This window comes from Ranitomeya variabilis, chromosome 4 (assembly GCF_051348905.1).
Source record: "Ranitomeya variabilis isolate aRanVar5 chromosome 4, aRanVar5.hap1, whole genome shotgun sequence".
NCBI classification, from domain to species: Eukaryota; Metazoa; Chordata; class Amphibia; order Anura; family Dendrobatidae; genus Ranitomeya; species Ranitomeya variabilis.
The window spans coordinates 825,457-846,732 of NC_135235.1; the positions used below are offsets into that span (position 1 = coordinate 825,457).

At 50.2% G+C, this 21,276-nt stretch overlaps 1 protein-coding gene across 3 annotated transcripts in view; it reads right to left on the bottom strand.

Annotated features, from left to right (window-relative positions):
• The window catches only part of INPP5F (inositol polyphosphate-5-phosphatase F), a 227,765-nt gene that overhangs the window by 37,406 nt on the left and 169,083 nt on the right, over positions 1-21,276 (bottom strand). Inside the window, exons 13-14 of one of the 3 annotated variants that reach the window (XM_077257868.1) lie at positions 6,689-6,817; positions 1,292-2,166 (exon numbers count right to left, since the gene is read on the bottom strand). The exons of 1 other annotated variant lie outside the window; for it this stretch is intronic. In XM_077257868.1, the coding sequence (XP_077113983.1) occupies positions 2,107-2,166; positions 6,689-6,817 (189 nt within the window). In that variant the 3' untranslated portion in view covers positions 1,292-2,106. Of the gene's footprint in view, positions 1-1,291; positions 2,167-6,688; positions 6,818-21,276 lie in introns of those variants that run through there. One more of the 3 variants, XM_077257865.1, reaches the window with a different exon arrangement.

Sequence of the window (21,276 nt, forward strand, 5' to 3'; positions counted from 1 at the left end):
TTGACAGGTATTCAGCACATACAACACTGTTCTGACTCCAGGCCAGAAGGGGGAGCTCTACACCCGGGTCTAGAGCCCGGGTCGTGATAGAGATCCTGTAAAAAGGTTCAAGCTACCTGTCGTACGGGTAGTGTCCTACCTAAAGGGGGACAGAGAGAACGTGAGGACATTGTGTGAGGCCTACAGCAGCAAGGGACTACAACACCACAGCGCTAGAAGGAAGGCTTCCAACCCAACCTGGTTAGAGGGATTCCCAATTCGCTTCCAAGCTGGCCGGAGCGCACCAGCATCCATGATCCAGTACCCTGGACTGTGGCTGCCTTGAGCTAAGTAAAGAGGTAAAGAGACTGCAACCCTGTGTCCTCCGTTTCTTACTACACCACCTATCCCCATCTTCATCTATTATACTGGGAGCCCTGGGGACCCAGCTTCACCTGTGGGAAGCCATACCATCCCTGCTGCCATAACATCACCCCAGTGGACCCCTTTAAGTAGCGTCGGTCACCCCTGACTGAATACCACAGGTGGCATGTCAAACATTTATTATTCAACTAACCCCTTTAAAGACCGTGCCTTTAACATGGGTGCCCAGGGCCACGGACCGGGTCGCCGCAGAGACACATCCCTTTAAGCAGAGTACCCCACGGCCCTGGCGGGCGTTCCATTTGCACACCCACATCTGACGGGGTTGTATCTAAAACTCCCCATATGCACATCACTTCATACACCTGAGGAAGGGTCATTCAGAGCAGAAACGTGGCATGTTTTTTATGATGTTGGTGCATGAGCACATTAAAAATATTTTTAGAATAAATTTAACTTTAAACACGCAAGTGTAATATTGTTACTCTGGAACACCACATGGAGGTTGTTCCATAATAAAGGTCTTTTTGGGATTCCAGCTTTTTCCACTATATTTCCATTTGGAGCAATGAATGAAACAGGACTAACACTTCTCGACCATATTCGGAAGGGCAGCAAGCCACGAAGTTGGGACCAACGCCTAACAATCACTCAGAGTTGTGCCTAGTCTGCACGACCCCTACAGGGGAGTATACACAAAGCTTCACCCTTCTCGTTTTACAGCTTAGGCAGCGCTCTCTCGTTTTCTCTCTCCCCTCTTCAGCTTTCTGCTATCATACAGTGTATTGCGAAAGTATTCACCACCTTGTCATTTTTTGTGTTTTACTACCTCACAACCTGGAATTTCACAGGTTTTTTGAGGGTTTGCATCAGTTCATGTAAAAAACATGCATACTACACCTGTGAACATTTGGTTTTCTTTATTTTTGTGAAGCAAACAACAAATAGGACAACATAGCTGAAAACGTCAGTGTGCATAACTGTTCACCCCCTAAAGTCAGTACTTTGATTAGCCCACTTTTCTGGCAATTACAACAGCAAGTCACTTGGATAAGACTATGAGCTTTCCACATCTGGCCACTGAGATTTTTGGCCATTCCTGAAAGGCAAAACCAGTTCAGTTCCTTCAGGTTAGATTGCTGTTCACCGGAGGAAACGATCTTCAAGTCTGGCCACAGATTCTTCATTGGGTAAAGGTCTGGGCTGTGACTCTGCCCCTCCAGAACATTTACACGTTTCCCCTTACACCACTCGAGTGTTGCTTTAGCAGTATGCTTTGGGTCATTGTTTTGTTGGAAGGTGAACCTCTGTCCCGGTCTCAAGTCACTGAGATACTGAAACAGGATTTGTTCAAAAATATCCCTGTATTACCCACCATTTATCTTCCCTTTGACTCGGAGCATTTTCCCTTTCCCTGCTGCCGAAAAACATCCCAACAGCATGATGCAGCCACCACCACATTTCATTGTGGGGATGGTGTTCTTGGGGTGATGAGCGGTGTTGGTTCGGTGCCAGACTTGTTGGCCAAAAAGTTCAATTTTGATCTCATCTGACCACAACACATTCGTCCATACATTCCTCCATAGTTTTGTGTTCACACTTCCATAAAGGCCACCTGTGACACAGAGCCACTATTCACGGGCAGGCCATGAGGCCAGATAGTCGGAAGGAGATACTAGGAGGGCTTGTAGTACAGGGGGGTAAGACAGACGTGTTCAGGTAACAGTCCATGCTCAAAGTGCGTCAAAACCAGGTAACACAACAACCTGACAGTCTGTACTTCAGCTCCGCAATGAATGGTTCCTGAAGATTGGGTTGGATTAGAACAGATAAAAGCACAGATAAAAATACAGAAAATACATTTTCAATTTTTCAAAAGCCGCAATAGCATCTGATGAGCAAACCTTGAGGTCTGCCCCTGAGGTCAGTAAGAGGTTTAACAATCTCAGAATACCAATATTTCCTATAACAGGTGGCGAATCCTACAAAATGTTGCAACACTTTCAGGTCCCTATTATAGCTTGCACCTTCCCAGGACTAAACCCATCAGCCGACAAAATGTGTGTCAGAAATGAAACATCCTGAACAGAAAAAATACATTTCTCAATTTCCGCAAACAACTAATTTTCCCTCCATCTTTGTACTGCTATACAGATCTCTTCCTGGTGAGAATCCACATCAGGTGAGAAAATTAAAATATCATCAAGGTAAATAAGAAATCTCTCAATGCAATCAGAAAAGAAAGTGTTCCTAAAGTTCTGAAACCGTACTGGTGAGATGGTTAACCCAAAAGGCATGGTAAGATTTTCAAATAAACCCTCCAATATTAAAAACACGGCTTTCCACTCATCACCCTTCTGGCTAAGCATGAAACTGTAAGGCTCTCGAAGGTCAAGTTTGGAAAACCATTTAGCCCCAGTAAGCGGATTATGAAGGTGGGGGATGAGTGGAAGTGGGTATGTAGTCTTAACTGTGACCTTGTTCAGTTCTCAGAAGCCGAGGCCAGGACGGAAAAAAAGAAGAATCCAGCAGCCACAGGGGGGAGGAGGGACGGATATGGCTCTTCCTTAAACTTTTGTTTACATAATTTAACATGGTGGTCCGATCAGGACACAAGAAATTAGACAGGCGAGCTTTAGGAAAATTAGCACCAGAGACCAGATCAATAGCACAGTCATAATTACGATGGGGAGGTGCAGAAGGGAAGGGCCCCAAAATGTGCATCTTTATATAGAGATGTGTATAGTGTTATAAATACACTGCTCAAAAAAATAAAGGGAACACTAAAATCCCACATCCTAGATATCACAGAATAAAATATTCCAGTTATAAATCTTTATTTACTACATAGTGGAAAGTGTTGAGAACAATGAAACATAAAAATTATCAATGTACATCAAAAGTAATATCTCATGGAGGTCTGGATTTGGAACAATATTCAAAAATCAGTGTGGAAAATCAAATTACAGGCTGATCCAACTTCAGTGGAAATGCCTCAAAACAAGGAAATGATGCTCAGTAGTATGTGTGGCCTCCAAGTGCCTGTATGACCTCCCTACAATGCCTGGGCATGCCCCTGATGAGGCGGCGGATGGTCCCCTGAGGGATCTCCTCCCAGACCTGGACTAAAGCATCCGCCAACTCCTGAACAGTCTGTGGTGCAACGTGATGTTGGTGGATGGAGCGAGACATGATGTTCCAGATGTGTTCAATCAGATTCAGGTCTGGAGAACGGGCGGGCCAGTCCATAGCTTTAAGCCTTCATCTTGCAGGAACTGCTGACACACTCCGGCCATGTGAGGTCTGGCATTGTCCTGCATTAGGAGGAACCCAGGGCCAACCGCACCAGCATATGGTCTCACAAGGGGTCCGAGGATCTCATCTTGGTACCTAATGGCAGTCAGGCTACCTCTGGCGAGCACATGGGAGGGCTGTGCGGCCCTCCAAAGAAATGCCACCCCACACCATTACTGACCCACTACCAAACCGGTCATGCCGAAGGATGTTGCAGGCAGCAGATCGCTCTCCACGGAGTCTCCAGACTCTGTCACATCTGTCACATGTGCTCAGTGTAAACCTGCTTTCATCTGTGAAGAGCACAGGGTGCCAGTGGTGAATTTGCCAATCCTGGTGTTCTGTAGCAAATGCCAAGTGTGCTGGGCTGTGAGCACAACCCCCATCTGTGGACGTCGGGCACTCAGACCATCCTCATGGAGTCGGTTTCTAATCGTTTGTGCAGACACATGCACATTTGTGGCCTGCTGGAGGTCATTTTACAGGGCTATGGCAGTGCTCCTTCTGTTCCTCCTTGCACAAAAGCTGAGGTAGCTGTCCTGCTGCTGGGTTGTTGCCTTCTTACGGACCCCTCCACGTCTCTTGGTGTACTGGCCTGCCTCCTGGTAGCGCCTCCAGCCTCTGGACACTACGCTGACAGACTCCGCAAACCTTCTTGCCACAGCTCGCATTGATGTGTCATCCTGGATCAGCTGCACTACCTGAGCCACTTGTGTGGGTTGTAGAGTCCATCTCATGCTACCATAAGGAGGAGCACTGCCAGAGCCCTGCAAAATGACCTCCAGCAGGCCACAAATGTGCATGTGTCTGCACAAACGGTTATAAACCAACTCCATGAGGATGGTCTGAGTGCCCGACGTCCACAGATGGGGGTTGTGCTCACAGCCCAACACAGTGCAGGACGCTTGGCATTTGCCACAGGACACCAGGACTGGCAAATTCGCCACTGGCGCCCTGTGCTCTTCACAGATGAAAGCAGGTTCACACTGAGCACATGTGACAGATGTGACAGAGTCTGGAGACGCCGTGGAGAGCGATCTGCTGCCTGCAACATCCTTCAGCATGACCGGATTGGCAGCGGGTCAGTAATGGTGTGGGGTGGAATTTCTATGAAGGGCCGCACAGCCCTCCATGTGCTCGCCAGAGGTAGCCTGACTGCCATTAGGTACCGAGATGAGATCCTCAGACCCCTTGTGAGACCATATGCTGGTGCGGTTGGCCCTGGGTTCTTCTTAATGCAGGACAATGCCAGACCTCATGTGGCCGAAGTGTGTCAGCAGTTCCTGCAAGAAGAAGGCTTTGAAACTATGGATTGGCCCACCCGTTCCCCAGTCTTGAAGCTGATTGAACACATCTGGGACATCATGTCTCGCACCATCCACTAACATCATGTTGCACCACAGACTATCCAGGAGTTAGCGGATGCTTTAGTCCAGGTCTGGAAGGAGATCCCTCAGGAGACCATCTGTAGCCTCATCAGGAGCATGCCCAGGCATTGTATGGAGGTCATACAGGCACATGGAGGCCACACACTACTGAGCATCATTTCCTTGTTTTGAGGCATTTCCACTGAAGCTGGACCAGCCTGTAATTTGATTTTCCACTTTGATTTTGAGTATCGTTCCAAATCCAGGCTTCCATTGGTTAATAAATTTGATGTCCATTGATTATTTTTGTGTGATTTTGTTGTCAGCACATTCAACTTAGTATAGAACAAAGTATTCAATGAGAATATTTTACTCATTCAGATCTAGGATGTGTTATTTGAGTGTTCCCTTTATTTTTTTGAGCAGTGTATATATAAAACGAATGTATGTATCGACGATGATGTCATAATGGTTGCCATGGCGAAGATGAAGACATGGTTGCCATGGCGACTATGATGTCATAATAGGTTGCATTGGTGATGTCATAATGGTTGTCATGGTGACGGTCATAATAGGTTGTAATGGTGACGGTTATGTCATAATGGTTGCCATGGCGATGATGATGTTAGAATGGTTGCCATGGTGAAGATGTCATAATGGGTATATGGGCACAGGTCTATGGGATGGAAGATGTGTGATGGGTACGGGACTATGGGATGGAGGATATGTATGATGGGTATATGGGATGGAGGATGTGTATGATGGGTATATGGGCACGGGACTATGGGATGGAGGTTATGTATGATGGGTATATGGGCACGGGACTCTGGGATGGAGGATACTTATTACAATTTGTGATAACTAACCACAGTTAGTTACTATGCCCGGGCATAGTAACTAAATGTGGTTAGTTATCACAAATGATAATGATTACATTGCACATAAAAACATTTCACATCATAAATTCAACACTACAGATTAGCAACACAAATTAACTAAATGATTACCTAAGTATTGATAGTATTTTATTTTCAACCCATTCAAGAGAGCCTTTTGATAAACAACATTTTTGGTTTTTCCTTCCGATTCAAAGATGAACAGATTTTTGGCAGTTCCAACTCTTGAACAGGCCACATAAAGTTCTCCATGAGAAAAGTATGCTGGGCTTAGTAACTAACTGTGGTTAGTTATAACAAATTATAATAATTATCCTCCATCCCATAGTCCCGTGCCCATATACCTATCCTCCATCCCACAGTCCCGTGCCCATATACAAATCACACATCCTCCATCCCATAGTCCCGTGCCCATATACCCATCACACATCCTCCATCCCATAGTTCTGTGCCCATATAACCATTATGACATCATCTTCGCCATGGCAACTTATTATGACATCATTGTCACCATGGCAACCATTATGACATCTTTGCCATGGCAATCTTTATATCGTCGCCATGGCAGCCATTATGACATCATCGTCAATACACACACACACACTCGTTTTTATATATATTTAGATGAGATATATCCTCTGTAATTAGAGAGATAATGAGGGTTATCCTCCATATAAATAGAGATAACCCCCATTATCTTTTTATACCGTGACCACACAATGGCACCAGATGGGCAGATCTCAGCAGAGATGGATAGCGGCACTGTACCTTTAATGCTGCAGTCCCAGCGTACTGCCTGCTGATGGCATCACCATTGTTGGCCCACATCATCTGATACAGTCGGTAGCACTTCACAGGCAGTGGCTGCTCGGGAGGCAGGACCCCCAGCTTCTTCAGCTGAAAAAAATACCAGAACCTGTAACATTGTCAGCACAGCCGGCCCCCATGGACAGCACTGAACTGCAATCAGCCCCCATTAGCATTCCCTGCCCGCCATCTGGGGGCTTGTGTGTCTTTGTTCCTCTCTGCAGGGGGTATCACTAATACACCACCATGCAGACAGGCTAGAAAATGGGCTCCTGGAACCTTCTTCATACTCTGAGCTACCTGTAGCAAATGTTTAGGGGGTGTGAGCACTTCTGCTGTTGACAGATCATAGTGCAGTCACTTCTCGGACTATCAGAGACGGAGGATCATCGGACACGTTGTATTGGTCACACTGCTGGATTAAACACGCTTTTCTAAGGACCAGTGTCTTATTTTCCTTGGTGTCAGATTATACAGTGTGACCCCTGAATTTGTTCCCATCTCTACTTGCCCTGTCACACACACCGTCACACCGCACATCACCGGTCTGTTGTCCCTACCTGCCCTGTCACACCGTACATCACAAGCCTGCTGTCTCTACCTGCCCTGTCACACCGTACATCACCAGTCTGTCGACCCTAACAGCCCTGTCACACCGTACATCACCAGTCTGTCGTCCCTAACAGCCCTGTCACACCGTACATCACCAGTTTGTTGTCCTTACCTGCCGTCACACCGTACATCACCAGTCTGTCGTCCCTACCTGCCTTGTCACACCACACATCAGCAGTCTGTCATCACTACCTGCCCTATCACACACACCATCACACCGTACATCATCAGTCTGTCATCACTACCTGCCCTGTCACACACCCAGTCAGATCGTACATCACCAGTCTTTCGTCCCTGTCTTTGTCATACATCCCATCACACCGTACATCACTGTTCAGTCATCCCTGTCTGCTTTGTCACACACCCTGTCACACTGTACATCATCAGTCTGCCGTCCCTGTCTGTTTTGTGACACACCGTCACATCGTACATCACCGGTCTGTCATCCCTGCCTGCTTTGTCACACACCCCATCACACCATACATCACCGATCAGTCGTCCCTGTCTGCTTTGTCACAAACGCCGTCACACCGTACATCACCGTTCAGTCATCCCTGCCTGCTCTTTCAAACACCACATCACACTGTACATCATCAGTCTGCCGTCCCTGTCTGTTTTGTGACACACCGTCACATTGTACATCACTGGTCTGTCATCCCTGCCTGCTTTGTGACACGCCGTCACACCGTACATCACCGTTCAGTCATCCCTGCCTGCTCTTTCAAACACCACATCACACTGTACATCATCAGTCTGCCGTCCCTGTCTGTTTTGTGACACACCGTCACATTGTACATCACTGGTCTGTCATCCCTGCCTGCTTTGTGACACGCCGTCACACCGTACATCACCGTTCAGTCATCCCTGCCTGCTCTTTCAAACACCACATCACACTGTACATAATCAGTCTGCCGTCCCTGTCTGTTTTGTGACACACCGTCACATTGTACATCACTGGTCTGTCATCCCTGCCTGCTTTGTGACACGCCGTCACACCGTACATCACCGTTCAGTCATCCCTGCCTGCTCTTTCAAACACATCACACTGTACATCATCAGTCTGCCGTTCCTGCCTGCTTTGTCACACACCGTCAATTATAGGTAAATTAGCTGACATGACAGGTGCTACATGAGATATATATATATATATATATATATATATATATATATATATATATATATATATATATATATATAAAGCCATGTGACACACGGATGAAGAATCACTCAGCTCATCACTCACTTCATTCATTTCAAGCCGCTATGTGCAACAGACGAGATGTGCTCTCTTGATACATTCAATCATGGAGAAAAGGCCTGATACATTACACGTGCTCCTATTCAGCCATGATATTGACACAGACAGACGCAAACTAAACTACCATTCAGAATCCAGGAAAAGATGGATGAACTTCCACTAATGAGTTAATTATGGACAATCTCTTTGTAACTATTTCACATATTTTGTGTTTTGCTGCAATAATTATTTTTGGTGAACGATCCAATAGACCACTACATTTTTATAAGAATTATCGGGACACTTTCTTTTGATTATCGCATCTGGTAAGAAGTCCTGAATGAATAAATATCCTACATCACCAGTCTCTTGTCTCTGCGTGCTCTGTCACACACCCTGTCAAAGCTTACATCACGGGGCTGATGCCCCTGCACGCTCTGTCACTGTGTCTCAGATAACTCTCTTCTCGACCCTCTTCAATCTGGTTTCCGCTCTTTACACTCTACTGAAACTGCCCTCACTAAAGTCTCTAATGACCTACTAACAGCTAAATCTAATGGTCACTACTCCTTGCTAATTCTCTTGGATCTCTCCGCAGCATTCGACACTGTGGATCATCAGCTCCTCCTCACTATGCTCCGCTCCATTGGCCTCAAGGACACCGTTCTCTCTTGGTTCTCCTCCTATCTCTCTGACCGCTCCTTCACTGTATGTTTTGCTGGTTCCTCCTCCTCTCACCTTCCCCTTACTTTTGGGGTTCCTCAAGGATCAGTCCTAGGCCCCCTCCTCTTCTCTTTGTATACCGCCCCTATTGGACAAACAATCAGTAGATTTGGTTTCCAGTACCATCTCTATGCTGACGACACCCAATTATACACTTCTGCTCCTGATATCTCGCCTGCCTTTTTAGAAAACTCCAGTGATTGTCTTACCGCTGTCTCTAACATCATGTCCTCCCTCTATCTGACACTGAACCTGTCAAAAAGTGAACTCCTCTTGTTCTCTCCCTCTACTAACCTACCTTTGCCTGACATTGCCATCTCCGTGTGTGGTTCCACCATTACTCCCCAGCAACATGCCCACTGCCTTGGGTCATACTTGATTCCGAGCTTCCCTTCACCCCCCCCCACATCCGATCACTGGCTCGCTCTTGTTATCTGCATCTTACCAAACTCTCCCCCCTCCAATCTGTCCTGAATGCTGCTGCCAGGATCATATTCCTCACCAACCGTTACACTGATATGCCTCTACCTTGTGCCAGTCATTACACTGTTTACCCATCCACTCCAGAATCCAGTACAAACTTATCACCCTCATTATTATTATTATTATTTATTTATATAGCACCATTAATTCCATGGTGCTGTACATGTGAAAATGGGTTACATACAGGGTTATAGATATCGTTAACAGTAAACAAATTTACAGTTACAGGCTGGTACAGAGGGGAGAGGACCCTGTCCCTGCGGACTTACATTCTTCAGGATAGTGGGGAAGAGACAGGAGGTTGGTGTGCTGCAGCACTGGTGGTGGTGAGGCGGCAGCTCGGGTGGTCGTGGCAGCAGCTCGGGTGGTGGCGGCAGCTAGGGTTGTCGGTGATGTGGCGGCAGCTCGGGTGGTCAGTGACATGGCGGCAGCTCGGGTGGTCGGTGACATGGCGGCAGCTCGGGTGCTCAGTGACATGGCGGCAGCTCGGGTGGTCGGTGACATGGCGGCAGCTCGGGTGGTCGGTGACATGGCGGCAGCTCGGGTGGTCGGTGACATGGCGGCAGCTCGGGTGGTCGGTGACATGGCGGCAGCTCGGGTGGTCGGTGACATGGCAGCAGCTCGGGTGGTCGGTGACATGGCGGCAGCTCGGGTGGTCGGTGACATGGCGGCAGCTCGGGTGGTCGGTGACATGGCGGCAGCTCGGGTGGTCGGTGACGTGGCGGCAGCTCGGGCGGTTGGTGAGGCGGCAGAATGGTTATTGCAGGCTGTAGGCTTTCCTGAAGAGATGGGTTTTCAGGTTCCGTCTGAAGGATCCGAGGGTGGTGGATAATCGGACGTGTTGAGGCGTGGAATTCCAGAGGATGGGGGATATTCGGGAGAAATCTTGGAGACGGTTGTGTGAGGAACGAATAAGTGTGGAGGAGAGAAGGAGGTCTTGGGAGGATCGAAGATTACTTGAGGGAAGATAGGGGGAGATTAGTTCAGAGATATAGGGAGGGGACAGGTTGTGGATGGCTTTGTAGATCCATGTTAGTAGTTTGAACTGGATTCGTTGGGGAATTGGGAGCCAGTGGAGGGATTTGCAGAGGGGTGAAGCAGGGGAGTAGCGAGGAGAGAGGTGCATTAGCTGAGCAGCAGAGTTGAGGACAGACTGGAGTGGTGCAAGGGAGTTAGCGGGGAGGCCACAGAGGAGGGTGTTGCAGTAATCGAGGCGGGAGATGATGAGGGCATGCACAAGAGTTTTAGTAGATTGCGGGCTGAGGAAGGGACGGATTCTGGCAATATTTTTGAGTTGGAGGCGACAGGAGGTGGCAAGGGTATGGACGTGCGGTTTGAAGGACAGGGCAGAATCGAGAGTTACCCCGAGGCAGCGGATTTCAGGTGCGGGAGAGAGTGTGATGCCGTTTACTATAATAGATAGTTCAGGTAGGGGGGATACGAGAGATGGGGGAAAGATGAGGAGTTCGGTTTTGTCTGCATTGAGTTTTAGGAAGCGAGAGTTGAAGGAGGAGGATATGGCTGACAGACACTCCAGGATTCTGGACAGAAGAGAGGCGACATCTGAGCCAGAGAGGTAGATCTGAGTGTCGTCCGCGTTTAGGTGGTACTGGAAGCCATGGGACTTTATGAGTTGTCCTAGGCCAAAGGTATAGATGAAAAAAAGTAGGGGCCCTAGGACAGAGCCTTGAGGGACTCCAACAGAGAGGGGGCGGGGTGAGGAGGTAGTGTGTGAGTGGGAAACGCTAAATGTGCGGTCGGAAAGGTATGAGGCAATCCAGGAAAGGGCAAGGCCTTTGATGCCAAGGGAAGAAAGAATCTGTAGCCGTAGGAGGTGGTCGACTGTGTCGAAAGCAAAGGACAGATCGAGAAGGAGGAGGATGGAGAACTGTCTGCTAGCTTTGGCTGTGAGTAAGTAATTAGTAATTTTGGTCAGAGCAGTTTTGGTGGAGTGGTGGGGGCGGAAGCCAGATTGGAGGTTGTCAAGGAGAGAGTTAGATGAGAGGTGGGAGGAAAGTTGACCATGGACATGCTGCTCAAGGAGTTTGGAAGCAAAAGGGAGCAGTGATATGGGGTGATAGCTGGGCATAGCGGTTGGGTCAAGGTTAGCTTTTTTGAGGATGGGTGTGATGGTGGCATGTTTGAAGGCAGAGGGGAAAGTACCAGAAGATAGCGATAGGTTGAAGAGATGGGTTAGGGCTGGAATGAGCGTGTTAGTGAGGTTGGGGAGCAAGTGGGAAGGGATGGGGTCAAGTGCATAGGTGGTGAGGTGTGATCTGGAAAGGAGGCGAGTAAGTTCTCCTTCAGTGATGTTGGAGAGGGAAGTTATTGGGGAAGGGCAGAGGTCTGGTATATGGAGTGCTTGGGGTGGTGGAAAATAAAGGTTTGCCTTGTTTGGTCGATCTGGTTTTGGAGTGCTTGTTCAAAGCACTCCATGGCTCAGCACCACCCTACATCTCCTCCCTGGTCTCAGTCTACCACCCTACCCGTGCCCTCCATGGCTCAGCACCACCCTACATCTCCTCCCTGGTCTCAGCCTACCACCCTACCTGTGCCCTCCATGGCTCAGCACCACCCTACATCTCCTCCCTGGTCTCAGTCTACCACCCTACCCATGCCCTCCATGGCTCAGCACCACCCTACATCTCCTCCCTGGTCTCAGTCTACCAACTTACCCGTGCCCTCCACGGCTTAGCACCACCCTACATCTCCTCCCTCAATAATCAGAACCTCCCACTCCCGTCTCCAAGACTATTCACGCGCTTCGCCAATTCTTTGGAATGCACTACCCAGGTTAATACGATTAATCCCCAATCCCCAGTTTTAAGCGTGCCCTAAAAACGCATTTGTTCAGACTGGCCTACCGCCTCAACGCATTAACCTAACTATCCCTGTGTGGCCCATTCACAAAACGTAAACCATAATCAGGTTTCTCGCATCATGTTCTCATACACTTTATGCAGTTAATAGCCTCTGTGTCTGTACTGTTACATACTTAGGCAGTTAACTGGTTCATGCAGCTTTACATGAACACCCGATCCTTACACTATGGCTGGTCCGAACAACGAAAGTAATTGTTACCATCCACCTCTCGCGTCTCCCCTTTTCCTCATAGTCTGTAAGCTTGTGAGCAGCGGGGCCCTCACTCCTCTTGTATCTGGTGATCGGGGCCCTCACTCCTCCTGTATCTGGTGATCGGGGCCCTCACTCCTCCTGTATCTGGTGATCGGGGCCCTCACTCCTCCTGTATCTGGTGATCGGGGCCCTCAATCCTCCTGTATCTGGTGATCGGGGCCCTCAATCCTCCTGTATCTGGTGATCGGGGCCCTCACTCCTCCTGTATCTGGTGATCGGGGCCCTCACTCCTCTGGTATCTGGTGATCGGGGCCCTCGCTCCCCTGGTATCTGGTGATCGGGGCCCTCGCTCCTCTTGTATCTGGTGATCGTGGCCTTCGCTCCCCTGGTATCTGGTGATCGGGGCCCTCGCTCCTCTTGTATCTGGTGATCGGGGCCTTCACTCCCCTGGTATCTGGTGATCGGGGCCCTCGCTCCTCTTGTATCTGATGATCGGGGCCCTCACTCCTCCTGTATCTGGTGATCGGGGCCCTCACTCCTCCTGTATCTGGTGATCGGGGCCCTCACTCCTCCTGTATCTGGTGATCGGGGCCCTCACTCCTCCTGTATCTGGTGATCGGGGCCCTCACTCCTCCTGTATCTGGTGATCGGGGCCCTCACTCCTCCTGTATCTGGTGATCGGGGCCCTCACTCCTCTTGTATCTGGTGATCGGGGCCCTCACTTCTCTTGTATCTGGTGATCGGGGCCCTCACTCCTCTTGGTATCTGGTGATCGGGGCCCTCACTCCTCTTGTATCTGGTGATTGGGGCCCTCGCTCCTCTTGTATCTGGTGATCGGGGCCCTCACTCACCTGGTATCTGGTGATCGGGGCCCTCGCTCCTCTTGGTATCTATATTGAACTGTGATTATTGTTATGCAGTAATGTATATTGTCTGTACAAGTCCCCTCTATAATATAAAGCGCTGCGGAATATGTTGGCGCTAAATAAATAAAATTATTATTATGTCACACACCCCATCACACCTTACATTACCGACCCACTGTCCCTGCCTGCTCTGTCACATACACACACCCTTGTCACACCGTACATCACCAGTCCACTGTCACTGGTCCGCTGTCCCTGCCTGCTCTGTCACACACCACGTCACATCATACATCACTGGTCCTCTGACCCTGCCTGCTCTGTCACACACCCCGTCACACCGTACATCACTGGTCCTCTGTCCCTGCCTGCTCTGTCACACACCCCGTCACACCGTACATCACTGGTCCTCTGTCCCTGCCTGCTCTGTCACACACCCCGTCACACCGTACATCACTGGTCCTCTGTCCCTGCCTGCTCTGTCACACACCCCGTCACACCGTACATCACTGGTCCTCTGTCCCTGCCTGCTCTGTCACACACCCCGTCACACCGTACATCACTGGTCCTCTGTCTCTGCCTGCTCTGTCACACACCCCGTCACACCGTACATCACTGGTCCTCTGTCCCTGCCTGCTCTGTCACACACCCCGTCACACCGTACATTACTGGTCCTCTGTCCCTGCCTGCTCTGTCACACACCCCGTCACACCGTACATCACTGGTCCTCTGTCTCTGCCTGCTCTGTCACACACCCCGTCACACCGTACATCACTGGTCCTCTGTCCCTGCCTGCTCTGTCACACACCCCGTCACACCGTACATTACTGGTCCTCTGTCTCTGCCTGCTCTGTCACACACCCCGTCACACCGTACATCACTGGTCCTCTGACCCTGCCTGCTCTGTCACACACCACGTCACATCATACATCACTGGTCCTCTGACCCTGCCTGCTCTGTCACACACCCCGTCACACCGTACATCACTGGTCCTCTGTCCCTGCCTGCTCTGTCACACACCCCGTCACACCGTACATCACTGGTCCTCTGTCTCTGCCTGCTCTGTCACACACCCCGTCACACCGTACATCACTGGTCCTCTGTCCCTGCCTGCTCTGTCACACACCCCGTCACACCATACATCACTGGTCCTCTGTCCCTGCCTGCTCTGTCACACACCCCGTCACACCGTACATCACTGGTCCTCTGTCCCTGCCTGCTCTGTCACACACCCCGTCACACCGTACATCACTGGTCCTCTGTCTCTGCCTGCTCTGTCACACACCCCGTCACACCGTACATCACTGGTCCTCTGTCCCTGCCTGCTCTGTCACACACCCCGTCACACCGTACATTACTGGTCCTCTGTCTCTGCCTGCTCTGTCACACACCCCGTCACACCGTACATCACTGGTCCTCTGACCCTGCCTGCTCTGTCACACACCACGTCACATCATACATCACTGGTCCTCTGACCCTGCCTGCTCTGTCACACACCCCGTCACACCGTACATCACTGGTCCTCTGTCCCTGCCTGCTCTGTCACACACCCCGTCACACCGTACATCACTGGTCCTCTGTCTCTGCCTGCTCTGTCACACACCCCGTCACACCGTACATCACTGGTCCTCTGTCCCTGCCTGCTCTGTCACACACCCCGTCACACCATACATCACTGGTCCTCTGTCCCTGCCTGCTCTGTCACACACCCCGTCACACCGTACATCACTGGTCCTCTGTCTCTGCCTGCTCTGTCACACACCCCGTCACACCGTACATCACTGGTCCTCTGTCCCTGCCTGCTCTGTCACACACCCCATCACACCGTACATCACTGGTCCTCTGTCCCTACCTGCTCTGTCACACACCCCGTCACACCGTACATCACTGGTCCTCTGTCCCTGCCTGCTCTGTCACACACCCCATCACACCGTACATCACTGGTCCTCTGTCCCTGCCTGCTCTGTCACACACCCCATCACACCATACATCACTGGTCCTCTGTCCCTACCTGCTCTGTCACACACCCCGTCACATCATACATCACGGGTCCTCTGTCCCTGCCTGCTCTGTCACACACCCCGTTACACCATACATCACTGGTCCTCTGACCCTGCCTGCTCTGTCACACACCCCATCACACCGTACATCACTGGTCCTCTGTCCCTACCTGCTCTGTCACACACCCCATCACACCGTACATCACTGGTCCTCTGTCCCTACCTGCTCTGTCACACACCCCGTCACACCGTACATCACTGGTCCTCTGTCCCTGCCTGCTCTGTCACACACCACGTCACATCATACATCACTGGTCCTCTGACCCTGCCTGCTCTGTCACACACCCCGTCACACCGTACATCACTGGTCCTCTGTCCCTGCATGCTCTGTCACACACCCCATCACACCATACATCACTGGTCCTCTGTCCCTGCCTGCTCTGTCACACACCCCATCACACCATACATCACTGGTCCTCTGACCCTGCCTGCTCTGTCACACACCCCGTCACACCGTACATCACTGGTCCTCTGTCCCTGCCTGCTCTGTCACACACCCCGTCACACCGTACATCACTGGTCCTCTGTCTCTGCCTGCTCTGTCACACACCCCGTCACACCGTACATCACTGGTCCTCTGTCTCTGCCTGCTCTGTCACACACCCCGTCACACCGTACATCACTGGTCCTCTGTCCCTGCCTGCTCTGTCACACACCCCGTCACACCGTACATTACTGGTCCTCTGTCCCTGCCTGCTCTGTCACACACCCCGTCACACCGTACATCACTGGTCCTCTGTCCCTGCCTGCTCTGTCACACACCACGTCACATCATACATCACTGGTCCTCTGACCCTGCCTGCTCTGTCACACACCCCGTCACACCGTACATCACTGGTCCTCTGTCCCTGCATGCTCTGTCACACACCCCATCACACCATACATCACTGGTCCTCTGTCCCTGCCTGCTCTGTCACACACCCCATCACACCATACATCACTGGTCCTCTGACCCTGCCTGCTCTGTCACACACCCCGTCACACCGTACATCACTGGTCCTCTGTCCCTGCCTGCTCTGTCACACACCCCGTCACACCGTACATCACTGGTCCTCTGTCTCTGCCTGCTCTGTCACACACCCCGTCACACCGTACATCACTGGTCCTCTGTCTCTGCCTGCTCTGTCACACACCCCGTCACACCGTACATCACTGGTCCTCTGTCCCTGCCTGCTCTGTCACACACCCCGTCACACCGTACATTACTGGTCCTCTGTCCCTGCCTGCTCTGTCACACACCCCGTCACACCGTACATCACTGGTCCTCTGTCTCTGCCTGCTCTGTCACACACCCCGTCACACCGTACATCACTGGTCCTCTGTCCCTGCCTGCTCTGTCACACACCCCGTCACACCATACATCACTGGTCCTCTGTCCCTGCCTGCTCTGTCACACACCCCGTCACACCGTACATCACTGGTCCTCTGTCTCTGCCTGCTCTGTCACACACCCCGTCACACCGTACATCACTGGTCCTCTGTCCCTGCCTGCTCTGTCACACACCCCATCACACCGTACATCACTGGTCCTCTGTCCCTACCTGCTCTGTCACACACCCCGTCACACCGTACATCACTGGTCCTCTGTCCCTGCCTGCTCTGTCACACACCCCATCACACCGTACATCACTGGTCCTCTGTCCCTGCCTGCTCTGTCACACACCCCATCACACCATACATCACTGGTCCTCTGTCCCTACCTGCTCTGTCACACACCCCGTCACATCATACATCACGGGTCCTCTGTCCCTGCCTGCTCTGTCACACACCCCGTTACACCATACATCACTGGTCCTCTGACCCTGCCTGCTCTGTCACACACCCCATCACACCGTACATCACTGGTCCTCTGTCCCTACCTGCTCTGTCACACACCCCATCACACCGTACATCACTGGTCCTCTGTCCCTGCCTGCTCTGTCACACACCCCGTCACATCATACATCACGGGTCCTCTGTCCCTACCTGCTCTGTCACACACCCCGTCACACCGTACATCACTGGTCCTCTGTCCCTACCTGCTCTGTCACACACCCCGTCACACCGTACATCACTGGTCCTCTGTCCCTGCCTGCTCTGTCACACACCCTGTCACACCGTACATCACTGGTCCTCTGTCCCTGCCTGCTCTGTCACACACCCCATCACACCATACATCACTGGTCCTCTGTCCCTGCCTGCTCTGTCACACACCCCGTCACACCATACATCACTGGTCCTCTGACCCTGCCTGCTCTGTCACACACCCCGTCACACCATACATCACTGGTCCTCTGTCCCTGCATGCTCTGTCACACACCCCATCACACCATACATCACTGGTCCTCTGTCCCTGCCTGCTCTGTCACACACCCCATCACACCATACATCACTGGTCCTCTGTCCCTGCATGCTCTGTCACACACCCTGTCACACCGTACATCACTGGTCCTCTGTCCCTACCTGCTCTGTCACACACCCCGTCACACCGTACATCACTGGTCCTCTGTCCCTGATAGCTCTGTCACATCGCACATCACTGGTCTGCTGACTCTGCCTGCTCACAATCTGGTTGCAGTGAAGGCATTAGAGTGCAAGGAATGGAGAACCGCGGTCCTCCAACATATGTACCTCAGGGTACAGGAATTGGACGGCCCGTGAATTAGAGGTCATAGCATTGCGTAAGGAGGAACTAAGTCAGCTGCTTGGAGAACTTAACCTTCAGGACATAACTGGAAAGGGATTCCCAGAGCAACAGAAGGACAGACGGGACCTGGAAGTAAACACTCAAAATAGTCAGTGGGTTGTGTGGTATGAAGAGGAGATGGCATTGCTTGGGGATGAAGCCACCATAGAGGATAAATCGGGAGGCCATTGCAGAGCTCATGAAAGGCAGCTCGCTGAGGAAGGAAATAGAAGTCACAGCCAAGCCTTATGTCCCGCAAAGACTTTTAGCCATTTCATGACACTGCAGGGGACATTGAGGGATTCTTCAAGGACTTTGAACACCAATGTAAATTATTGGAAGTTCCCAAAATGTTGTGGGTCCGGCATTGAGTATGGCTCTTAGAAGGTTAAGCTACAGAAGTGTATCAAGCTATGGACCCTCGGTGTAACCGCGAGTATGGGGACATTAGGCAAATCGTCCTGGGACATTATGTGGTAACGCCACAGCTTGTAATGGGGAAGGCTCTTTTAAAATGTATGTGTATAGGATCAAATAAGTATGTCATCGCTGGCTGGAGAAGGGGCCTTGACGTTCTACAAATCATGCTAAAAGAGCAGTTTTATGCCTTGCTGAATGGGTGAACGAGAGGAAACCAGCTTTAGTTGATGAGGTTTTCACTATTAAGCCTCAGTGGAAAAAGCTGCTGGTGGATGAAAAGAGCTACCTACCATCGTTGGTCCACGGTCCTTCAATCCACAATGTTCACCCTCCAACTAGACCACCCAGTCATGCTTCTACCCATGTGAATCACCTTCCAGCTAATCCTACCTCATCCTCCGGAATGTAACTGGGAGGGAAAGTAGAAGAGCACAGATGTTATGGACATCTGCAGGCCACATGCTCAGCTATGCAGTGGAGGAGTTGTACTCAACCCCAACAACCAAAGCATGCACCTTCACATGGATATCAGCCTCCAGGATCCCTTAACTCGGCAGCACACATATTACTGATGTGGGCAGCCTGGGCTCCTGCAAGACACCTGCCCTGCTGATTGAGGAATGAACCTGCACAAAACCGGCCTATTAATTACCTACAGCAAACTACAATGGAGGAAGAGGTGTCATCACTCAGAGTTGGCTTGCCAAATGGCTCAGACACCCATTGAGTTCTAAGTTTTTGTTACTCTGGAGCTTCACCATAGTTGATCCCTGAGTGGTTCAGCCTAGAGGCAAAACAACAAGCGCCAGGTATTACCACTGAATTAGCTGGAGACAAATGGAGGGATATTCATTCATGTCTGTGGATATTCTCCTAGGAAAGGAGGCAGGAGATCTACAATGCCTATTTGTGGGTGCAGAAAGCAAACTTTTAGATAACGAGAAAGCAAAAGCAGAGTCCGGCCCTTCAATTATGCAACTTTACCTATAATATCAAACAAAGCGAACATCAAAGTGCTGATGGATTGTCCTGGCAGGAGGAGCCATGAGTCATGTCAGCCATTTCGACTTGTACTTGACAAGCGACCTATTAGGGTATGTGCACACATTGCAGATTTGGCTGCGGATTCGCAGCAGTTTTCCATGCGTTGTACAGTACCATGTAAACCTATGGATGGAAAACCAAATTCACAGTGCACATGCTGCAGAAAATTCCGCACGGAAATGCTGCGGTTTATTTTCCGCAGCATGTCAATTCTTTGTGCGGATTCCGCAGCGTTTTACACCTGTTCCATAATTGGAATCCGCAGGTGTAAAATCGCAGGTGAAATCCGCACTACCTGTGGATTTTTCAAAATCCGCGTGGAAAAATCCGCAATGGAATCTGCAACATATGCACATACCCTTAAGGTCACTTATCTGTACATACTTTGAGTGGGAAAGGGGTTGTAACAATCAGCGTACATTAGCATCTCCTTTCCTGCATATTGTGGAGCCGTGTGTTTTTTTGTTGATTTCTGCAGGGGGCTACCTGCAGACTGGTCAGGGTCAGGACTTCATGGACCTTCTTCAATGCCTTGAATAAAATCTAACTGATGATTAAGGAAGTGGGTGTGGGATCCTCTGCTTAACTAAGAAGCTAATCATCCCAAGTAGGAGGGAAAGACACAAGTTTGGGGGTTGTTGTGTGTGGTGCCTTGTGAAGGGCAAGGGAATCTGCTGCTGAAGATAGTCCGTATACTGGTACCAGGACCTATGGGAGACTGGGGAGAATTTGCCACGTGGTTTGGGATACTCTGCGGGATTACAGGAGCAATTCTAAGGACCAGTGTTTTATCCTCCTTGGTATTGGATTACTGTGTGACGCCACCAGATTTGTTCCTTTTGCCATTTGCAGTGTTAAGGACTCAGGTAGGTCCATATATATTTGGACAGAGACAACATTTTTCTAGTTTTGGTTATAGACAATACCACAATGAATTTTAAACAAAACAATTCAGATGCAGTTGAAGTTCAGACTTTCAGCTTTCATTTGAGGGGATCCACATTTAAATTGGATTAAGGGTTTAGGAGTTTCAGCTCCTTAACATGCGCCACCCTGTTTTTAAAAGGGACCAAAAGTAATTGGACAGATTCAATAATTGTAAATAAAATGTTCATTTATAGTACTTGGTTGAAAACCCTTTGTTGGCAATGACTGCCTGAAGTCTTGAACTCATGGCCATCACCAGACGCTGTGTTTCCTCCTTTTTGATACTCTGCCAGGCCTTAACTGCGGTGGTTTTCAGTTGCTGGTTGTTTGTGGCCTTTCTGGCTGAAGTTTAGTCTTTAACAAGTGAAATGCTGCTCAATTGGGTTGAGATCAGGTGACTGACTTGGCCATTCAAGAATATTCCACTTCTTTGCTTTAAT